Below are 20,897 nucleotides of genomic sequence, written 5' to 3' on the forward strand. Positions count from 1 at the left end.
ACAGATTCACATTTGTAAACTATAATTTACATTCGTTAACTATAGTTCACAATTGTTAATCCTAGTTTCACAAATTGTGATACTATATTTATCACATAAACTATGTTTTGCAATCGCTAATGATTGTTTTCATTGTTAATTATAGTTTACGCTTGTGAAACATAGATTATCTGTTAACTATGGTTTACAGATGTGAAATATAGATTAACGTCGTTAACTATAGTTTACGGTCCGTAAACTATAATTTACAGTCGATAAACCTAGTTTATCAACTGTGAAACTATGTGTAGCTCATTTTTGTGAATTTGGCGTGCCATATTAATCACTACATTCATTGCCATCTGACATAAAACAAATTCTATTACATGTTTTGATGTTGTGATGAAGAAATGGAAAATATTTTCAAAACATCAATGTAACGGAACTTAATCTAAAATCACATGTAACGGAACGTAATCTATTGACTAAATCATCACATGTAACGGAACGTAATCTAAAACATTACATGTATCTAATAAAAACACTGAATATTATAGCTTTTTGAAAATACCATTTTAAGAATGTTGCATTGTGAACAGACAATTTTCACACTAGGCCGGATGTGTTATTTCACCAGCACTGCAGCAGTGTGAAAACAAACAAAAAATCTTTAAAAATATCATCTACTAGGTCTATAGGTTGTATGAAACTTCAGTAAATTGTTTTCAGATGAGTAAATGGAAGGCTTTAAATGTGTCAAAAGACAGATCTACGGGATGCATTAAAATGATAACATTATGATACAGCCAAGTACTGTACATACTGCATACTGTAGTATCGGGGGCCTGGGGAGTCTTCCCAATACTTTAATACTGGATCTAGCATTATAACCCAACAGCATCATGCATGTAAAATCTAGTTTATCTAATGTCATTCAAATTTAGTTTACGTCAGTCACTTCCATATTTGAATTTCGGCGAAAACTGAACGTTATACACAGGGGCTCGTCACGAATTGACCCTCTCTATTCTATATAGAATAGACGATGTCAAATTTTATTAAGACAAAAATTTCGTGACGAGCCCCTGTGCGTTATATGAACTTACCTCGAGCTCGATTTAAATTTGCTTTAATCTTTGGCAAGCTACCGCGTACCGACAAAACACAAGATCCTTAATTGGTCTTTTTGCCGAATGACACCCGCTTTAATTCAAAGATTTGAAAACGATGTATATATTACGTCATCGGTGATACCTGTTGTGTTTTATGGTTCATCGAACGGGCATCGAAAGTGCATCCATCACCTGTCGTCGGCTACCGGTGTTTGATTTTGATTGCCGCGGTGAACAAAAATCAGTAATACGAAAGAAAACGGAAATTGTTTTCAATATATTTTACTTAGAATATACACATAATACTGTACTTAAATGTTTGTGGTATTGACACAATTGAAACTTGGCTTATGTGAATTTTAGAAATGAATATATGAATGGAAATCCACTCATAATGATAATAATAAAGGTAGATCCATTGTTGTACCCCCTCCTCTTTTGGTATTTTCCAAATTTATCCGAATACTACGTTTTATTCCTTAATGTGAAAAAGGGTTAACAAAGATATGCACGACTTTGTAAAAATATAATTTAACTATATTATACTTAATTTATTTTTAATCATTAATCTTTATTTCATTAATACGAAAATTTTCAATACCCACAATACATTTGTATTGTTTACATCATGGCGGCAAAAGGGAACATGTTTCTTGTAGGAACACGAATTTTGTGTATTTTAATTTCGTCAACGTATCTTACATCAATAAAAGCATCAACTACAGTCGGTATTAATACAACAGCAAATGATACAACATCGACAGCAGCTGGAACAACAGTTTCAGAGACAACAACCGAAGCAGCAACTACACAAGTCCAAACAACCGCCTCTACAATACCGCCCACAACTACACCGCCAATACAGACGTTTGATCCGTCCATAGTAGCTGCAAACGTTGGTTAGTATAAAACATGATAGGGCAAGTGTGTTGGTTATGTATCAGGAAGCGATAGAATGTAACAGACCCGATTTGCACACCCGTCACACTGAGTCGTCACACTGAGTAATCCGAGATTCCTCTGACTCTTAACCCCGCTTTTATTTTATGACTTCTGCGGGGGAGAGTCAGAGCGGACTCCATATTGAAAAGTGGGAATTCAGCGACACCAGCTGGTGTCGCTGCTTTACCTACCTCTTACAACTTTATTTCGCGGATCTATCTTCCAAGACGTGAGAATTCAGTTAACGGAAGATAAATCTACAAATAGATCATGATTAATACGATTCTATCGCCGTTTAAACGGCCCTAACACCGACAAATGGAGCATCACTTGAATTAGGTCGCCGCCTCGCCATTTGATTTCTTTGCGCATGACGTCAGCACATGTAAACACAAAATTCCATCGTTTAAACGGCGATAGCATCGTATTAATCATGATGTATTTGTAGAATAATCTTCCGATAACTGAATTCTCACGTCTTGGAAGATAGATCCGCGAAATAAAGTTGTAAGAGGTAGGTAAAGCAGCGACACCAGCTGGTGTCGCTGAATTCCCACTTTTCAATATGGAGTCCGCTCTGACTCTCCCCCGCACATGTCAAATATAAAAGCGGGGGTAAGAGTCAGAGGAATCTCGGATTAACTGACAGGTGTTCGACCGACATTGACAATTGAACCCGTGTCACATTCCCCCATCAACTTTTTTTTTTCACTTTGAGGAGTCGTCACTGTGATCACAAGGGCTCAGCTCCGAAACGGAGCAAACACAGTATCACCGAGTGTGAGATCGATTTTTTTCATGAAATACACAATATTTCTGCAAACATCATATTGCATAGAGTGTCGTAGATATATCTTGATCAATCAAATTCATTACCGAATTTCAGAAACCTGTACTTACCTCAAACACTTTGTTTGCGTTTCATGAGTTGGTCTACAATGTTGAAATTGATGATATAAACTCATCTTTCTTGGTCATTTCATCTCTTTACCTACTTGATTTGTTTGATAGAAAGTAACTATGTATATCACAATACCATGATGATTATATTACAAACCGAGCCCTCATGGTCCACATGCAAACATTTCATTCAAAAAACCAAAAACAATCCCTACTATCTGTTTATACTTGTTGGGATTGTTTTTTTTTTTTATAATGAAATGTTTGTTTAAGTTTAATTTTTTAAAGTAACAAGAGGCCCAAGGATTAACATTTTATTTGTGTGGGGGTGGGGGGTAGGTGCTGTTTCCTGTCCTCAAGCACCTGTGAAAAAATTAAACCGCGGGCAGTAAATAAAAATGTATGGAATTAACGAAAAATAGATTGATATTCCCATAGAGGCCATAAGAGACCATTATGTTTATACAAAAGAATTGATGAAATATTTAAAGAATATCTACACTACTACATGAATAGGAAATTTATTCAAAGATTGTAACAAATGTCAGCTTGAAAGCTTAAATTACAACAGGTTCTGTATTTCATTAGATGTAGGACGGTGTTGGTGCGACATCACAGGAAATGCGTGCGATATTAACTGCTGTTGTGACACCGAGTGTGATACGACAGATAAAGCCTCTTTTGACTCGTGTAAGGAAGCACCTGTCAGGTAAGCACTACGGGCAACTGTAATTATAAAAATGTCTCTTTTGTTTGATTATTAGTAGACCTACTACAACAGTTAAAGAATTTCATGGATATATTACAGTGTGGATAATTAAGAATTTTATTGGTATATATTACAGTGTGGATAATTAAGAATTTTATTGGTATATATTACAGTGTGGATAATTAAGAATTTTATTGGTATATATTACAGCGTGAATAATTAAGAATTTTATTGATATATTTTACGGTGTGGATAATTAAGAATTTTATTGGTATATTTTACAGTGTGGATAATTAAGAATTTTATTAGTATATTTTACAGTGTGAATAATTAAGAATTTTATTGGTATATTTTACAGTGTGGATAATTAAGAAGTTTATTGGTATATTTCACAGTGTGGATAATTGAGAATTTTATTGGTATATTTTACAGTGTGAATAATTAAGAATTTTATTGGTATATTTTACAGTGTGGATTCCCAATACTGTGTCCAGGAGGAGGTAATACTGACTGAGAATTCTGTTTATACATCACAGACGTCACAAGATGGACTCTTCTGTATATACACTGACAACAGTGGGTGTCCATTTTTCTCTTCTATCCAAATCATAACAGATACATTTTGTACCTGTAAGATGCTAAACAAAATCAATTGAAATGAAGCCAATAGATATAAAATTTACTGAAATGAAATAAATTGAAAGAAAATGAAACAGATTGGAACACTGTAGAAGAAAGCTTAAATCTTGGGAGTGAAATCAGGCTACTTGTTTTCACTTTGAAGAAAATGGCGTAACATCTCAATAATTTTTTTTTTTTTTTATATTTATAAGCTTTATATAATTCTCTCTCTCTAACTTTGGAGTTAGAATTTGATGGATTGACTTCATCAATAAACATTCAATTCTTTTCAGCTTTTATATCTTGAAGCATAGAGTTGCATGTTTTTTGATTTGGCTAAGGGTATGGTAAGCATTTTTTACATGAAAAGATCCACGATATCATTTGCGTTATTCAATGATCATAAAATGGGATGAGATTGTATTTGTTATAATTCAAGTGCAAATTTAAAAAAATTAATTTTGACTGCCTATAAATGTAAGCTAAACCTACTAGAAATTAAAGACCCACAGGGTTATGATAAGTAATCTAAGCCTTGGGAAAAATATACAAGATGAATGGATTATTTCCCCATAAAGAAGCTGTTTCTGGGATCTTTCAGAACCAGAACTGGAGACTTAAAATCAACATAAGTTCTGATAGTACAATGTACTGAGAGCCCTAGGTTTTATATGAAAATCTAATTTTGGGGGAAGGGGAATGCAGGACATAGAAAATTTTAGTTTTGTTGCAGAGAAAATGGCCTTTGTATGCTTTATCTCTTGTCTCTCCATTGGGTTTAAGCATTGTTGCTCACGGGACTAGACCCCTGTTTCAACCCCAATTAACAGCTTTGTATAAAAAGATTGTGTCCTTTTTTTTTTTTTTAGGTTAACATATTGTGTGTTACTTACATTTTGTTTCAATTCATTTTCATTTCATTAGGTGTCATTTCAGTTGGTTTCAATTTGATTTTGTTCTGCATTATAAATGTAGTGAGTAAGTAAATTTATCTAAGGTAGCGACGCATAGCAACCATGTGATCAGTAAAAATTGTGTATTTTCACATGAATTTATTTTCCGGAATTCCTTATAACACTCAGTATCATAAAGACATACACTCAGTATCATAAAGACATACACTCAGTATCATAAAGACATGGAAAGAGTTTCTTTCACTTTTCTCTCTGGATATGTATTTAAATACAGTTAGCAAAGAGAAATAGCAAAAAATCTGCCCTTCATTTGTTCTAATTATGATAGAAAGCTATGTAAGAAGTACATTGTTTTGTGTTAAATGATATGCTGAAAAATACTGTTTACAGTCTTATTTTCGCTGCACTTAATTTTTGCTGTTTTCACCAGGGTCAAAACTAAAACTAAAACTGAAGTAAATAACTTCATATAACCTTAAAAACCATGAATTAGTTTAAACTTTATTTCATTTGAATATGTCAGCATATATATATACAATAAATAATATGCACACAGGATGCGGAAACAAGTTGTAGCAACTTATATTAATCCGTTTCCTTAAAAACCATGAATTGAAAACTATGTAAAAACAGCCTTAGACAGGGAACCGTGAAAATCACACCAGGAGCAAATTTAAAGCTGTAGGCTGTACCGGGTAGTGAATACTGACATTAGGAGGCAATGTTTTAGCTGTAGGCTGTACCGAGTAGTGAATACTGACATTAGGAGGCAATGTTTTAGCTGTAGGCTGTACCGGGTAGTGAATACTCTCATTAGGAGGCAATGTTATAGCTGTAGGCTGTACCGGGTAGTGAATACTGACATTAGGAGGCAATGTTATAGCTGTAGGCTGTACCGAGTAGTGAATACTGACATTAGGAGGCAATGTTTTAGCTGTAGGCTGTACCGGGTAGTGAATACTGACATTAGGAGGCAATGTTTTAGCTGTAGGCTGTACCGAGTAGTGAATACTGACATTAGGAGGCAATGTTATAGCTGTAGGCTGTATCGAGGAGTGAATACTGACATTAGGAGGTGATGTTTTGCAGATCAGCAGAGGAATTACTACACCACACCCGACATGATCAGCTCTCTGAACACGTTCAATGTCTACAGAGACAGATATGCTTCATACACCTATTTGCCTACCACATCAGCAGATACAACGTACTCACAGTTTTACAAGGTTAGATGGAACCTTTCTTTAGAAACTCAATAGCTATCAGAGTTAATTTCTAATTAAGAAAGTCATAATCTACCACTGAAATCCATAGCAGCAGAACAAATTAAGATAGCAGATCATTAATATAGGTTTTTGTCCATTTCAAATTTGTTTTTGAATTTGCTTTCTACATTTATAGTCTTGTACTCAAATTCATACTCATGGTTTGAAATTACACATATTATTTTATTTTATTTGAAATAAATATATGATGAGTAATAGTGATAAATTATCAAATTTCTCTGTTGTCGTAGATCAATAATCAGTTTTTACACGTACATATCCTGCAGATTTTTATTGACGTTCTCTTTCAGGTTGGAGACCCCATCTTTGTTGTTTATGAGAATTCAGCCACTGGTTACCTAAACATACCCCGGGGGGAGCCCTACTGCTCCAGTAATAACCCTGTGTGTAAGTGGAGGTTTTGTGCTTCAGTGAATGACAAGATTTTTGTTACATGAATTCTTGAACAATTTTAACATTTGTCGAAGTTAATGATATAAACTGTACATTTATAAGGGTTTTCAACCAAAGCAAATGTCATTTGATGAAGCTCTCTAACTAAATTGTGAAATTCATGGCTCCTAGGTTGAAGGTTCAAGCCCTGGGGTGGGGCCAGTATGACCCTATAGTGAAAATGCATTAATGCCTAGAAAATCTTCTCCCATATATATTTGAGAAAAACCAAATGCATGATTATGATGTTCATGAAACACTCTACCTAGATTGTAAAATATCTGGCTCCTGGTTCAAAGGTTCAAGCCCTGGGGCAGGACCAATATGACCATATAGTGAAAATGTATTAAATTTTTGAAAATCTTCTCTACTCCCATACATATTTGACAAAAACTAAACGCATAATTATGATGTTCATGATGCTTTCTACCTGAATTGTGAAATTCATGGCTCCTGGGTCAGGGGTTCAGACCCTTGGGCAGGGCCAATATGGCCACATGATTAAAATTTATAAGAAAATTTAGGAAAATGTTAAAATGATTTATATGATTGAAACTTCCATTTTTCCTTTTTCTGTAATTGAATAGGAGTTGTATGTATATTAAAATATCATAAACATGTGCACAAAAGATTCCATTTTGAGGCTTATATGCAAATATGAGACTCCCTGTACGGGCTATGATGCTCAGATGACTGTTAAGGCTCGTGCTACGTCTTTCTCAACAACCATTCCTCTGCTCCCTTGAGATAAACACATACATGTACATCTCTCTCAACCAATATCTGAAATTTGTTGATAAACGTTTTGCAGCCTACCTGGTCGACCAAAGTTTTAAATGCACCCGCCAGCTGAGGACCCTGGACACTGCTACCTGTCAAACCACATCCTACCTGAGGGCTTCCAGTTACCTCACTAATGTCAGAGTTGTCACGGTATCAACCAAATCATGTCAATGCTCTGGAATGCTTTTATTTTTGGAAGGAGTTGAGATAGTTGATAAAGCTACCAGCATTTATCAACCTCTCTCTAAATTTTTTCATATTTGTAACCTGGAAAATGATTTGTTCATGTTTTCATATTCAAGTCCAGGTATACCTAAAGTGCCATTTCATATTAGTGTGTGGTATTTGATCAATGTTTCAAAAATTATAATTGAATTATATAATGCAGTTTGATTCAATTAACAGACACCATACCTCTTTACCTGGATAATTAACGGAACAGAGATAACGACTCCTGCCCCCACAACTGCAGCACCACCGCCGACCACTGTCCCAACAGTTGCCGTGACAACCTCCAATGGTATCAATTCATTCCGACTCTAAAAGTTTTCATAATGATGTATTGAAATTGATATTTGTCAATATTCATTGTTTATTTATAGGTTAAATATTTTAGAAAGATACAGTTGTTAGAAAGCTAAAACTGAATGGTGTACGTGTACAGCATAAAATTTTTCTTGGTGTAATTTCAACATAACTTTCAATAATCAAAAAAATGCATATCAATTTGGGAAACCTCATTGTCTGAGCAACTCTTAGTGAATTTTTGAATTATTTCAATTGTCTTAATAGCTATATATGAATATGATTTTAACAAGCTCATGGAATTAATAGCTGCTTGACCAGTAATTGCTTACCATATAAAGGAATATTACATGTACTAGTATTTTGAAAAAAAATGAGTATACAGGAAAATATAGAATAACAGCATGCCTTTATAATGTTTACATTTATACACTATAGCATAGAAGCAGAATTTTTAGCAAGGATTTAATTTTGGCATTATTAGCGAGGGTGTTTAGATCACTTAAATTAAAAATCGCTAACAATTTATTCCCTATCAGAGGTAATACTTATCTTTCCTGGAATTATAAAGTTGCTAAAATTAACTCTCGCTAAATATGTATATACAGATTTGTATTGAAAAATCGCTAAATTTGTGTGTCACTAAAAATTCCACTTCTATGTTATTTACTTTAATGTTGTAATGAGTGCATTATTTTCAGTTGATTCCATTTTTATGTACGTTTTTTCTTTGGTTACTCTTTCATCTCTCTCTGTCACTGACATGATTTGCAGACACTAACGTGACAGTAGAAACAACAACATCAACGACGACGACCACTACCGCTGAGGCAACAACAGTTGTACTGACAACAGGTACTTCCCGCAACCCCAGTGGTCAACCCAAAGTGGATTTCAAAATCATTAACCATTTTAAATGTTCTGTCAATTCTCGAACACATGAAATTCAAATTTGCACAAATTGTAATCCTCAATAAAACAATGATAATCACACCAATGTTTTTCCCATCAGTTATGAGTGAATGGCATTTTCCCCCTGATATAGTGAATTCAGAAGATATTAAAGTTATTTAAGTTTTACCGTATAAAGTACATGTCTGTACTGCAAAGGAATTTCACGTACCACCTTCTCTAATTTGAAATAAATGAAATCGTTATCACTTATAACATATTATTTTGTTTTGTTTCATGACATACATGTAATTTGAAACAGGTTCGGCTGTTGATAACGTAACTGTAATGTTGGACAATGTTACCATGGTGACAGATGAGAGAGGTCAACATTGATCTTCGAAATTCATAATTCATAAACTTAAGATTTATTAATCGGAGCTTTCTTTAGCTTGATGTACACTGCGATCTCATCACTGCACTTCACGTTATGTAAAGCCATGCAGGAATTAATTTTGATGCTACAATTTTGATGCACAAACATTATTTTGCACTTCTGAAAGAGTATTATCTTTTCCTGTGTTGTGATTTCAGTGCTGATGTGGGCTGGGAAGTTTTCTTGCTCCTTGCATTATCCTCGATTTTCCCCTCTTTAAAATACATGGATCTTTTGTGTGTTGATTGAGTATTTTGTGTATTCTGTAGATTTTCTTTTGATTAGATAAATTACCTCTTACATTTAAGAATTGAACTGCTTGTAAAAAGATTCTATCATAGTCATTGTTTTAGGCTTTATATGTCAAGGACATGGTATTTAAATTTATTTTAGAATGTCAAGGTCATATCGAAACAGTAATTACCCAGTACTTTGAAATAATAATGGTTTTAATAGAGGGTGTACTGTATCCTATTAGGACTGGTTTGTTTCCTCCCTCTATATATGGTTTTTCCTGTAGACACCTATAACACTTTCCTTCTGCATGGAATATTGACTGTATACATATGAAATTTTTACTCAAACCATTATATAATTGCATGTCTACATTGTATATAAATGCATGAAATTTTCAAAATGTGATAAAATTCACTTAAAACTAAGATGATTTTTGCATGAGCATGCTGTCTGTTGAGTCTGTAATATGCCTTATTCATTGACCTAGCTACATATAACATCAGAATTTATTTAATCTCAAACACAAAACATACTGTATGTTGCTTTGTTTTCCAGTCCAGAGATCCCTGTACAATAATTCCTACACTACAGAAATTAAGCTGGATAGGGTAGTGTGTTTGGGTATCGACGGACTTGTGGTGGACTGTTCATTTGCAGTTACCTCCCCTCCTGATCCAACATTTAACACAACACATTGTAATGATGTTGTGCTGGGGGTGAGTAGAAGTTGAATTTCATTTTATACACCCTTCTTTAGATGGAACATACTATGGTACAGCGATGTCAGTCTGTCCATCCATTCAGGGTTATCTGTTTCTATTTATCTTTCCTTTGAATTCCTTCTTGCGAATGGTTATGTCCAAGAACAAAATGAAATTGAAAAACACCACCCAACACAGCAATGATACGATTAGGTTGGGTGTGTGATTAAGTGAAAGTACTTACTGATGAGTATAGTAAGAAATGAGTTTCATTACATCAGGGGATGAAATGCAATGCTTCATTCCGGCATACTTCATGAAGTGAACGAATGCTTCTCAAAAAGTACGCCAGCATGAAGCATCACAGTTCATACCCTCATGTATTTTCAAAATTGAAATTTATTTTTAGCTCACCTGAACCGAAGGTTCAATTGAGCTATTCTGATCACATTTTGTCCGGCGTCTGTCCGTCTGTCTGTTTGTTCGTCTGTCTGTAAACTTTTCACATTTTCGACTTCTTCTCCAGAACCACTGGGCCAATTTCAACCTAACTTGGCCAAAAGCATCCTTGGGTGAAGGGCTTTCAAGTTTGTTCAAATAAAGGGCCATGTCCCTTTCAAAGGGGAGATAATCACAAAAATGCAAAAATAGGGTGGGGTCATTTAAAAATCTTCTTCTCAAGAACCACTGGGCCAGAAGAGCTGAAATTTACCTGAAAGCTTCCTGACATATTGCAGATTCAAGTTTGTTCAAATCATGGCCCCCCCGGTGGTAGGATGGGGCCACAAGGGGGGATCAAAGTTTTACATACAAATATATAGGAAAAATCTTTAAAAATCTTCTTCTCAAGAACCACTGAGTCAGAAAAGCTGATTTTTACATGAAAACTTCCTGACATAGTGCAGATTCAAGTTTGTTCAAATCATGGGCCCCGGGGGTTGGATGGGGCCACAATAGGGGATCAAAGTTTTACATACAAATATATAGGAAAAATCTTTAAAAATCTTCTTCTCAAGAACCACTGAGTCAGAAAAGCTGATTTTTACATGAAAACTTCCTGACATAGTGCAGATTCAAGTTTTTTCAAATCATGGCCCCCGGGGATAGGATGGGGCCCCAAGGGGGGATCAAAGTTTTACACACAAATATATAGGGAAAAACTTTAAAAATCTTCTTCTCAAGAACCACTAAGCCAGAAAAGCTGAGATTTACATGAAAACTTCCTGACATAATGCAGATTCAAGTTTGTTCAAATCATGGGCCCCGGGGGTTGGATGGGGCCACAATAGGGGATCAAAGTTTTACATACAAATATATAGGAAAAATCTTTAAAAATCTTCTCAAGAACTACTAAGCCAGAAAAGCTGATTTTTACATGAAAACTTCCTGACATAGTGCAGATTCAAGTTTGTTCAGATCATGGCCCCCGGGGATAAGATGGGGCCCCAAGGGGGGATCAAAGTTTTACACACAAATATATAGGGAAAAACTTTAAAAATCTTCTTCTCAAGAACCAATAAGACAGAAAAGCTGATTTTTACATGAAAACTTTCTGACATAGTGCAGATTCAAGTTTGTTCAAATCATGGCCCCCGGGGATAAGATGGGGCCCCAAGGGGGGGGATCAAAGTTTTACACACAAATATATAGGGAAAAACTTTAAAAATCTTCTTCTCAAGAACCACTAAGCCAGAAAAGCTGAGATTTACATGAAAGCTTCCTGACATAATGCAGATTCAAGTTTGTTCAAATCATGGGCTCCGGGGGTTGGATGGGGCCACAATAGGGGATCAAAGTTTTACATACAAATATATAGGAAAAATCTTCTTCTCAAGAACCACTGAGCCAGAAAAGCTGATTTTTACATGAAAACTTTCTGACATAGTGCAGATTCAAGTTTCTTCAAATCATGGGCTCCGGGGGGTAGGATGGGGCCACAAGGGGGATCAAAGTTTTACATACAAATATATAGTTAAAATCTTTTTCTCAATAACCACTGAGTCAGAAAAGCTGATATTTACAAGAAAACTTTCTGACATAGTGCAGATTCAAGTTTGTTCAAATCATGGTCCCCGGAGGATAGGATGGGGCCACAAGTGGGGGGGGGGGGGGGGGGGGTCAAAGTTTTACATACAAATATAGAAAAAAGCTTTAAAAGAACCATTGGGCCAAAGAAGTTGACATTTACATGAAAGCTTTCTGACATAGTGTAGATTCAAGTTTGCAAAGGGTAGTTTGGGCCATAATAGGGACCAAGGTTTTACATGCAAATATATATGGAAAGTCTTCAGATATGGGCCAAGGTGACTCAGGTGAGCGATGTGGCCCATGGGCCTCTTGTTTATATTTACATTCCATTTTTATTTTAAAGGACCTGCCCACTTTAGCTGTGGCATATGGCCCCCGATGATTTAGTAAAACATCAAAGTTTGAATTTTGCTATTTACAGTGCCCCAAGATGTTCATTAATACCTTAACTTACAGGTTTAGGATTTTATTTTACTGAGAAGTTTGTTAACATTAAGAGCTACACTGTCGTTTGAAGTCAGGGTTGTCTGTTTTTGTTAAATCTCTATTGATATTCATTGAATGACCAGTTTTAAAGCTTTGTTTATATTGATCAGAAATTTGTCCAGATTTCTCCTTTCTATTATAATTCTTTTGTAATAAAGAAAATTATGTCCAAAAGGTAAGATAGGACAATCTTGTGTCGGTGATGAAATTCATAAAAATCTGCAAAAACTATAATTTCTGTCTACCTCATTTACCTGTCTTGACCTCATCTTGACCTGCAGAATATCAAATCAGCCATGTGATAATCTGTGTCATGCTAATGCTCGAAATACTTGTCAGGCCACATGGTATTGTCAACTACATGTATACATACCAAATAAGGGAGACGGGGCAGCCCCTTCCTCCTCTTCCTACGTCCCTGTGTTATTTGGATTTTAATCGACAAAGAATACACATTTCAGCATTCTCTCTCTCTCTTTTTCTACCTGTGTCGGGCATTAGGTCTATTTTATCCGCTTAAAGCTGTATGATCCGAAGTTCATGTATCAAAGTTATTAATCTTCCCTTGAAAACAGCATATAAAAGAAAACATTTAAAAAGGAAATATATCTAGAGAGTACACCTATGATAGGCGTCTATAAATAGCCCCACGCGCGTCAGGGGAATTTAACAAGTTCAAGTTGTCAATCTAATTAAAATTAGACCTATGTATAGCGATAGTAGATGAGCGGATCATTAGGATCTAATTTTAATTAGATTGTTCAAGTTGTATAAATAGCACATTGTTGTGGGATTTAAATATTGTGAATAAAGGAAAGCTGTATCAATTCAGGTAATAATTCTTTAGTTTTCAGGCTGAGGGTAACCATTTAAAACGTAGTTTTCTACCCTTATCTTCCAATTTCCCAGGGGAAAAGGACTGAACATCAGTGTTTAATATTCATCCACAAGTATAATAGATAAGTCATATTTCTTTTTTAAAAGAGGGATGGTAGAAAGGAACCACAAGCTACAGCTAAAGTGGGGAGGTCCTTCGTTGAAATTCCTAGCCTTTAAGACAAGAGGCACTATATTAATCCAGATTCATACATGCATTGTTCACAACTGCATCACATTCTGACAGGAGGAAAGGCTAGCATTACAATTTGTAACAATATCAAAGGCAAAACATCTGGAGGAAAGGCTAGCATTACAATTTGTAACAATATCAAAAGCAGAACCATAGGAAATATATTGATATACATGTGAAAACCAGATAATGTATTGTTTTGAGGTATTACGTAAAAAATGCACCAATCCAAAAATATATTGATATACATGTGAAAACCAGATAATGTATTGTTATGAGGTATCACATAAAAAAATGTACTCATAAAAAATGTACTATTTCAGGTTGAATATCACATTACCCATGATGGCTCCAGTGGAATTTCGAGTGCTGAAGTTCGCCTGACAATGGGATCTATTCAGACAACTGACTTACCAATTTCTCAGACATACGGCTCAAGTTTCTCCTCGGTAAGAAATGACAAGTGACACCTAAATTAATTGTGAAGTTCTATAGACTCTAGTGATCCACCAACTATGTGGCTACTAAGTGTTGTCCATTACAGAAAACATGCATCTGTTCGAAATGCAAAATTCTGAGGAATTTCACTGGATGCAATGTTTGTGGATTTTTAGTAGACCTACCCCACAAATTTTAAAACTTCAATGAAATGCAAAATGTACACAATTTGTTTTAATGTATAGAACACAAATCCTGAAAATCACATTCTGACAAAGCAGTAAAACCTTGCCAGTTCACAAAAATTGGTTTTTGCAAGTACGACTCCACAGCGTGACTTGTGTTTGATATGAATATATAAAAAATAGAATTTAAAAAGGAAATCACTCATTTTCCAGAGTATTCACATTCCTTTTTATTGAAATGATATTTTCATTTGCTAGGTTAATGAATTAAACAAGACAATTACCGACCGGAGTGGCAATCCTGGCTACATCACTGGGAAACCCGTCCGAGCTGGGGTGCTAGTCCTCAATACCACGGGAGAAAATAAGTAAGTCTACAGGAGTATAAACAACGTCGTACAAGAATATGTGTATAGTGTATGTGTGTCCTGTTGACGTGCAGAAATAAATCACTTGCTACACGACTTAGCGATTGTGCGTTTGAGTCTGAAAACAAAAACAATATGTTGATTTGTTTGCCATAATTTTGTATTGACCGGGTACCATAATTGTGTATTGACCGGGTACCATAATTGTGTATTGACCAGTTTACCATAATTGTGTATTGACCAGTTTACCATAATTGTGTATTGACCGGGTACCATAATGGTGTGTACGGTACTGTGGGTGTACTTATTTTAGCAGGATTCAAATTTTAATGGTGAAGATCAAGGACTAATTTATGTTGACACTAAATCATAAAAATAACTATTTCTCCATCATAATCTATAAGACAAGCACTAAACCCTGAATATGCCACAAAGTGCATCAGCTTTGATTACGCTAGATTAGGTACACATACAGTAGGTGCAGTGAACAGATGCTGTATATTCTCTTGCATATTTCTTTAACTCCAGATATGCTATGATAGAGAATATGTACAACTTGACAATTGTCAAAGCCTCAGCCACTGGGACCTGTCTGACTGACTCAGCACAGAGAGAGCAGGTCAACTTTGGGGTCAACATGTTATCCGGCTGCCTGATCAGGTAGATTCAAAATATTCTTTATCCGTTAATTTGTTCTCATTTGGTGGAATTTTCCCCTTTGGTATTGTGTACTTTCTTACTATGATAGAAATCTTTATTATAATGTACACGTCCATACACCTGGCCTGGATTTCTCGAGATTAACTTGAGTCGAAACTTGGACTTAAGTTTGAGATTTTACTCAAAATTTGACTGCTCAGATAGACGAAAACTCAAACTTAGTTGGAGATTCCTTTGAGAATTCCAAGTCTAGGGGTGTGTCACAGGCATCCACAGAATTAACAACATCCACACAGTGTGGGGGACGTCACATGCACGGCTGTATACCTGTTTACAAATGGTCATTTGATGAAGGAGTTTGCTGTACTACTTTCAGACAGAATTGTATCCGTCACTTGATGAACAAGTTTGCTGTGCTATTTTCAGATTTAATTTGTTCAATGTGTCTGCCGACCAGTATTGTCAGGCCATGCAGAACGCAGTGGTTGATGCCATGGAGGGTGTGGTGGACACAGTGACCCGTGATGACCCGACCAGACAGAGACGAGTGGCTACCTATGGGAACTCGGACCCATTAAAACCAGGAGACTGGGTCCAGATTCTCAGGGATCCACCAGTTAGTACTTGTTGAAGATAATAATGACTTTCTTTTTGGCTCCAGTAACATTTGTGAAACTAGTGGTACAATGCAGTAGATCACTTTTTAGCTCACCTGAGCGGAAGGCTTAAGTGAGTTTTTCTGATCAAAATTTGTTCGTTGTCTGTCGGTAGATCGTCATGGCCGTCGTAAACATTTCACATTTTCATCTTCTTCTCCAGAACCACTGGGCCAATTTCAACAAAACTTGACACAAAGCTTCCTTGGGTAAAGGGGATTCAAGTTTGTTCAAATGAAGGGCCATGCCTCCTTCAAAGGGGAGATAATCACGAAAATGCAAAAATAGGGTGGGTCATTAAAAATCTTCTGATGAAGAACCATTGGGCCAGAAAAGCTGAGATTTACATGAAAGCTTCCTAGCATAGTGGAGATTCAAGTTTGTTAAAATCATGACCCCTGGGGGTATGTTGGGGCCACAATAGGGGATCAAAGTTATACATGCGAATACATAAAGGAAGTCTTTAAAAGTTTTCTTCTCAAGAACCATTTGGCCAGATGAGTATAGATTTACCCAAAAGCTTCCTGATATAAAGTAGATTAAAATTTGTTCAGATCCTAGGGGTCCCCCTATTGTGGCCCCTAGGGGTAGGATGGGGCCACAATATGGGATCAAATTTTTACATACAGATATATAGGAAAATCTTCACCAGAACCACTGGGTCAATTTCAATCAAACGTGGAACAAAGCATCCTTGGGTGAAGGGAATTCAAGTTTGTTCAAATGAAGGGCCATGCCCCCTTCAAAGGGGATATAATCACAAAAATGCAAAAATAGGGTGGGTTCATTTAAAAATCTTCTCAAGAACCACTGGACCAGAAAAGCTGAAATTTACCTGAAAGCTTCCTGACATAGTGGAGATTTGTTAAAATCATGACCCCTGGGGGTAGGGTGAGGCCACAATAGGGGATCAAAGATTTACATGCGAATGTAAAGGGAAAATCTTTAAAATCTTCTTCTCAAGAACTACCAGGTCATAAGAGTGGATATTTAAGTGAAAGCTTCCTGATAAAGAGTATATTCAAATTTGTTCAAATCATGACCCCTGGGGGTAGGGTGAGGCCACAATAGGCGATCAAACTTTTGCATGTGAATGTATAGGGAACCAAACTTGGCACAAAGCATCCTTGAATGAAATTTGTTAATATGAAAGGTCATACCCATCAACAAGAGCATATGATAATTAATGAATTTGCAGTCAAGTTTAATGATTAAGCTTGATAATTAATGAATTTTTAGTTTTTTCTGAACCAAGCTGATTGTATAATGATAGCTTTGCTCAAGCTTGTTTATTGCTAGGAACTGCTGCTCAAGTGAGCGTATTTCAAAAGAACTTATTTTCTTGAGGAAGTATTTATTGATGAAACAGCCTAACTATCACAAATCACTATTTATATATTGCTTAAGTCCGCTATGTGCAAGAGTTTATTCACGAGAACCAAATTTTTGCAAATGCCTATAGTCTCCCCAAATTATAGGTCAATAATGATGTGCATAAAATGCGATTTACAGAAATTCTAGTAAGAAAACACTGGTCTTTTCTTGTTAGTGATGAAACAGCTAGTAACTTTAAATTTCCTCCATCCTTTCATACATGTATGTATTCCGATTACTGTTAAACATATATCGTTATGTAGGAAACAATTAATCCAGATGATTCCGTGTGTTCCATGTCAATGGGGATGTCCACAGAAATCTTGTATGCTAACACCGGAGCACTGGCCAACCCCCAGCCCAAGATCATCGGAGTCTACTTCAAATATGAAACCAAACAGGACGTAATCTATACAGTATGTAACAATTTCCCCAAAGATCTACACACATATTTTAAAATGTCCAATTCATTGAAATTGAAAAAAAAAAAAATTAATTAAGAAATATAGGTGCTCTGAAATTTTCATTGATGGGAAAGAAGTTGCACACACAGAACTTTATGTAAGGATATGGGTATTTCTACTTTGTGTAAGAATATGGGTATTTCTACTTTATGTAAGGATATGGGTATTTCTACTTTGTGTAAGGATATGGGTATTTCTACTTTGTGTAAGGATATGGGTATTTCTACTTTATGTAAGGATATGGGTATTTCTACTTTATGTAAGGATATGGGTATTTCTACTTTATGTAAGGATATGGGCTTTCTACTTTGTGTAAGGATATGGGTATTTCTACTTTGCAGTGTGCTGGATCTCGTTGTACTGAAGGGAATACCGAAGTTGATATGTCATACGAAGTTCGCAACTCAGTAACCTTCATTGACGTTTCCCAGCCTGCTACAGGATACGTGGGGGAGCCACCTGTCTTTCTGGCCAAAGTACCGTATGATTTCTTCTACCCCTTTACCAGCAGTAGCTCATCACAAATAAGACTGTTTAGATATTATCAGGTTGTCATATGTTTATTATTGCTATGTAAGAAGATCATTTCATAGGGGTTACGAGCTATAGATTTTCTAATTTAATTTGGAGGGGGGGATGTGTTATACACATATTTGTTTTAAGATTTCTTTACAGGTAGAAAATTAAGTGACCAGAATTTGATCTGTATACCGTACTTGAGGTCTGCTGTATTTTGTAGAATCCTTATATTGTGTGAATACTTGTAGTTAACTTTCAGAATGTAAAATGGGGAGTACACTGAATTCTGTGTAAATCAGTGATAAATAAATAAGTGATTCTTTTGTTATCCTTGAGAGAGGCTTCCCAAAACTTAACACAAAATATATATTACTGACATATCATAAGAAAAGTACGACATTAGGAAAATACTTTTAGAAACTGGTTGTGAATTATTACTCTCAATGTAGGCCGTCCATCCTTTTAACAGATTTTATATATTTTTCACATGTGATTTTTTATTTATAAACTCGAATGAATTTTTTATTCCTATGTTTGTATGTCAAAATTTCTATGGCTAATTCAAAAAATTATCATGGCATTCTTTTTTTAAATGATATAGTACGCTATGGATGTGTGTATTTTAGGACAGTCTAATAAAACGTTTATTGTCCGAGTACACGGTTGTGTACAGAGGAAGGACGATCATGTAGTGCAGCAATGTGTATAAAAGTTGTAACTGAACGAGTGTTTGACAACTAAAAAGTGAGAGTTGTCCGATATTTATTTCATGTGTCTGTTTACATTATTGAGGTATAAGTGGAGTTTTAATACTGTAAATGTATCTGGTTTACATTATTGATGTATAAGTGGAGTTTTAATACTGTAAATGTATCTGTTTTACCTTATTAATGTATAAGTGGAGTTTTAATACCATAAATATATCTGTTTACATTATTGAGGCATAAATGGAGTTTTAATACTGTAAATGTATCTGTTTACAGTATTGAGGTATAAGTGGAGTTTTGATACTGTAAATGTGACATGCAAATGATTAATATCACTCTTTATCCGTCCTGATTCATGTATGTGGCTTGTGTACAAATATGTCTGACTCTGCAAGTTTGTGGCCTATTTTTCTTTAGTTATGAGAAAGTCTTACAGATGCAGCGAGTAATTACATGCAATTTATGTATTTTTATAATTAGAGAAATTAAAGTAATGATTTAATATAAAATTTCAGGCTTTTTATCTTTGAAATGGTTTTCACTAAATGTGTTGTTTAAACCAAAGTATATCCCCTTTCCTCCACAACATTGAATAAAGTCAATATCACCAGACATTTAATGACAACATACAGCAAAGTTATACTCTGCAGCTCGGCCAGCACCATTTAAGTCGCACGGTGAGGTGGGTAATATGACATTGACTAAGGTTTACGACACACCTCTCGGGCATGAACAATCTACCGTAATTACAGCCTGACCAAGGACACGCTCGACTTACCCACACAAGTATTTAGTTACAGCCTGACCAAGGACACACTTGATTTACCCACACCAGTATTTAGTTACAGCCTGACCAAGGACACGCTCAATTTACCCACACCAGTATGTTTAGGTGTGTGAATTGATACCTTGATTTAGCAAGGGATAATTTAATTAAACAGTTATTTACTTTCACGTAAGTATGTACACTAGGCATGTACAGTACCATATATACTCGCCTACAAGTCGGATTTTTGGGAGTCAATTTTTGGTCCAAAACTTTATGTACGACTTATAGGTGCGTCCTAAGAAGATTGGTATTTTTCTGGGCGGCGTAATGTAGTGTTTTTAAAACAACTCCGACGATTATCATGGACTACCACACAGATGATTATTGTTCACAAATATCTAGACATATTGTATTGTTTATGTATTTTAAATTTATAAAGTACAAGTATTTACATATTTTTTATCTAGTTAAAAATTATTTACATACCGGTAACTAATACTTTCAATTCAACTAATCTATCGTTTATCGGTAAAATTGAATTACGAACCCGATTTAATAGTGAAATATTCATATGTATTCCGGCTGAAATATATTTCATAAAAGATTGAATATTGTTAACAGATAATTTAGATCATCATTCTTGACTCTTAAAAACTCTATAGTTGATACAATGAATTATACCGGAATCCCAAAATAACAGTTTTCG

General features: G+C 35.3%; 2 protein-coding genes across 11 annotated transcripts in view; one reads left to right on the top strand and one right to left on the bottom strand.

Moving 5' to 3' along the window:
• The window catches only part of LOC125645678 (uncharacterized), a 14,919-nt gene extending 13,587 nt beyond the window's left edge, over nucleotides 1-1,332 (bottom strand). For 2 of the 8 annotated variants that reach the window (XM_048871438.2, XM_048871437.2), the window contains exon 1: nucleotides 1,234-1,322. In XM_048871438.2, the coding sequence (XP_048727395.1) occupies nucleotides 1,234-1,254 (21 nt within the window). In that variant the 5' untranslated portion in view covers nucleotides 1,255-1,322. Of the gene's footprint in view, nucleotides 1-802; nucleotides 935-1,085 lie in introns of those variants that run through there. The other 6 variants (XM_048871435.2, XM_048871436.2, XM_056141221.1 and 3 more) reach the window with 6 other exon arrangements.
• A 240-nt stretch (nucleotides 1,333-1,572) lies between these two features.
• LOC125645677 (tectonic-3-like) lies at nucleotides 1,573-19,931 on the top strand. Of its 3 annotated transcripts, XM_048871432.2 has the most exons (16): nucleotides 1,698-1,990; nucleotides 3,522-3,642; nucleotides 4,112-4,218; nucleotides 6,267-6,403; nucleotides 6,754-6,850; nucleotides 7,707-7,828; nucleotides 8,084-8,198; nucleotides 8,978-9,058; nucleotides 9,417-9,479; nucleotides 10,323-10,483; nucleotides 14,375-14,500; nucleotides 14,933-15,042; nucleotides 15,571-15,702; nucleotides 16,129-16,318; nucleotides 17,996-18,148; nucleotides 18,538-19,931. In XM_048871432.2, exons 1-16 carry the CDS (start codon nucleotides 1,720-1,722, stop codon nucleotides 18,787-18,789), a joined length of 2,238 nt encoding a protein of 745 aa, XP_048727389.2. In that variant the 5' UTR covers nucleotides 1,698-1,719; the 3' UTR covers nucleotides 18,790-19,931. The 3 variants fall into 3 exon arrangements, with proteins under 3 accessions (XP_048727391.2, XP_048727389.2, XP_048727390.2); XM_048871433.2 differs by lacking the exon at nucleotides 9,417-9,479; XM_048871434.2 differs by lacking the exons at nucleotides 8,978-9,058; nucleotides 9,417-9,479 and having other exon boundaries at nucleotides 1,573-1,990.
• The last annotated feature ends 966 nt before the right edge of the window (nucleotides 19,932-20,897 follow it).

This window comes from Ostrea edulis, chromosome 6 (assembly GCF_947568905.1).
Source record: "Ostrea edulis chromosome 6, xbOstEdul1.1, whole genome shotgun sequence".
Classification (NCBI taxonomy): Eukaryota; Metazoa; Mollusca; class Bivalvia; order Ostreida; family Ostreidae; genus Ostrea; species Ostrea edulis.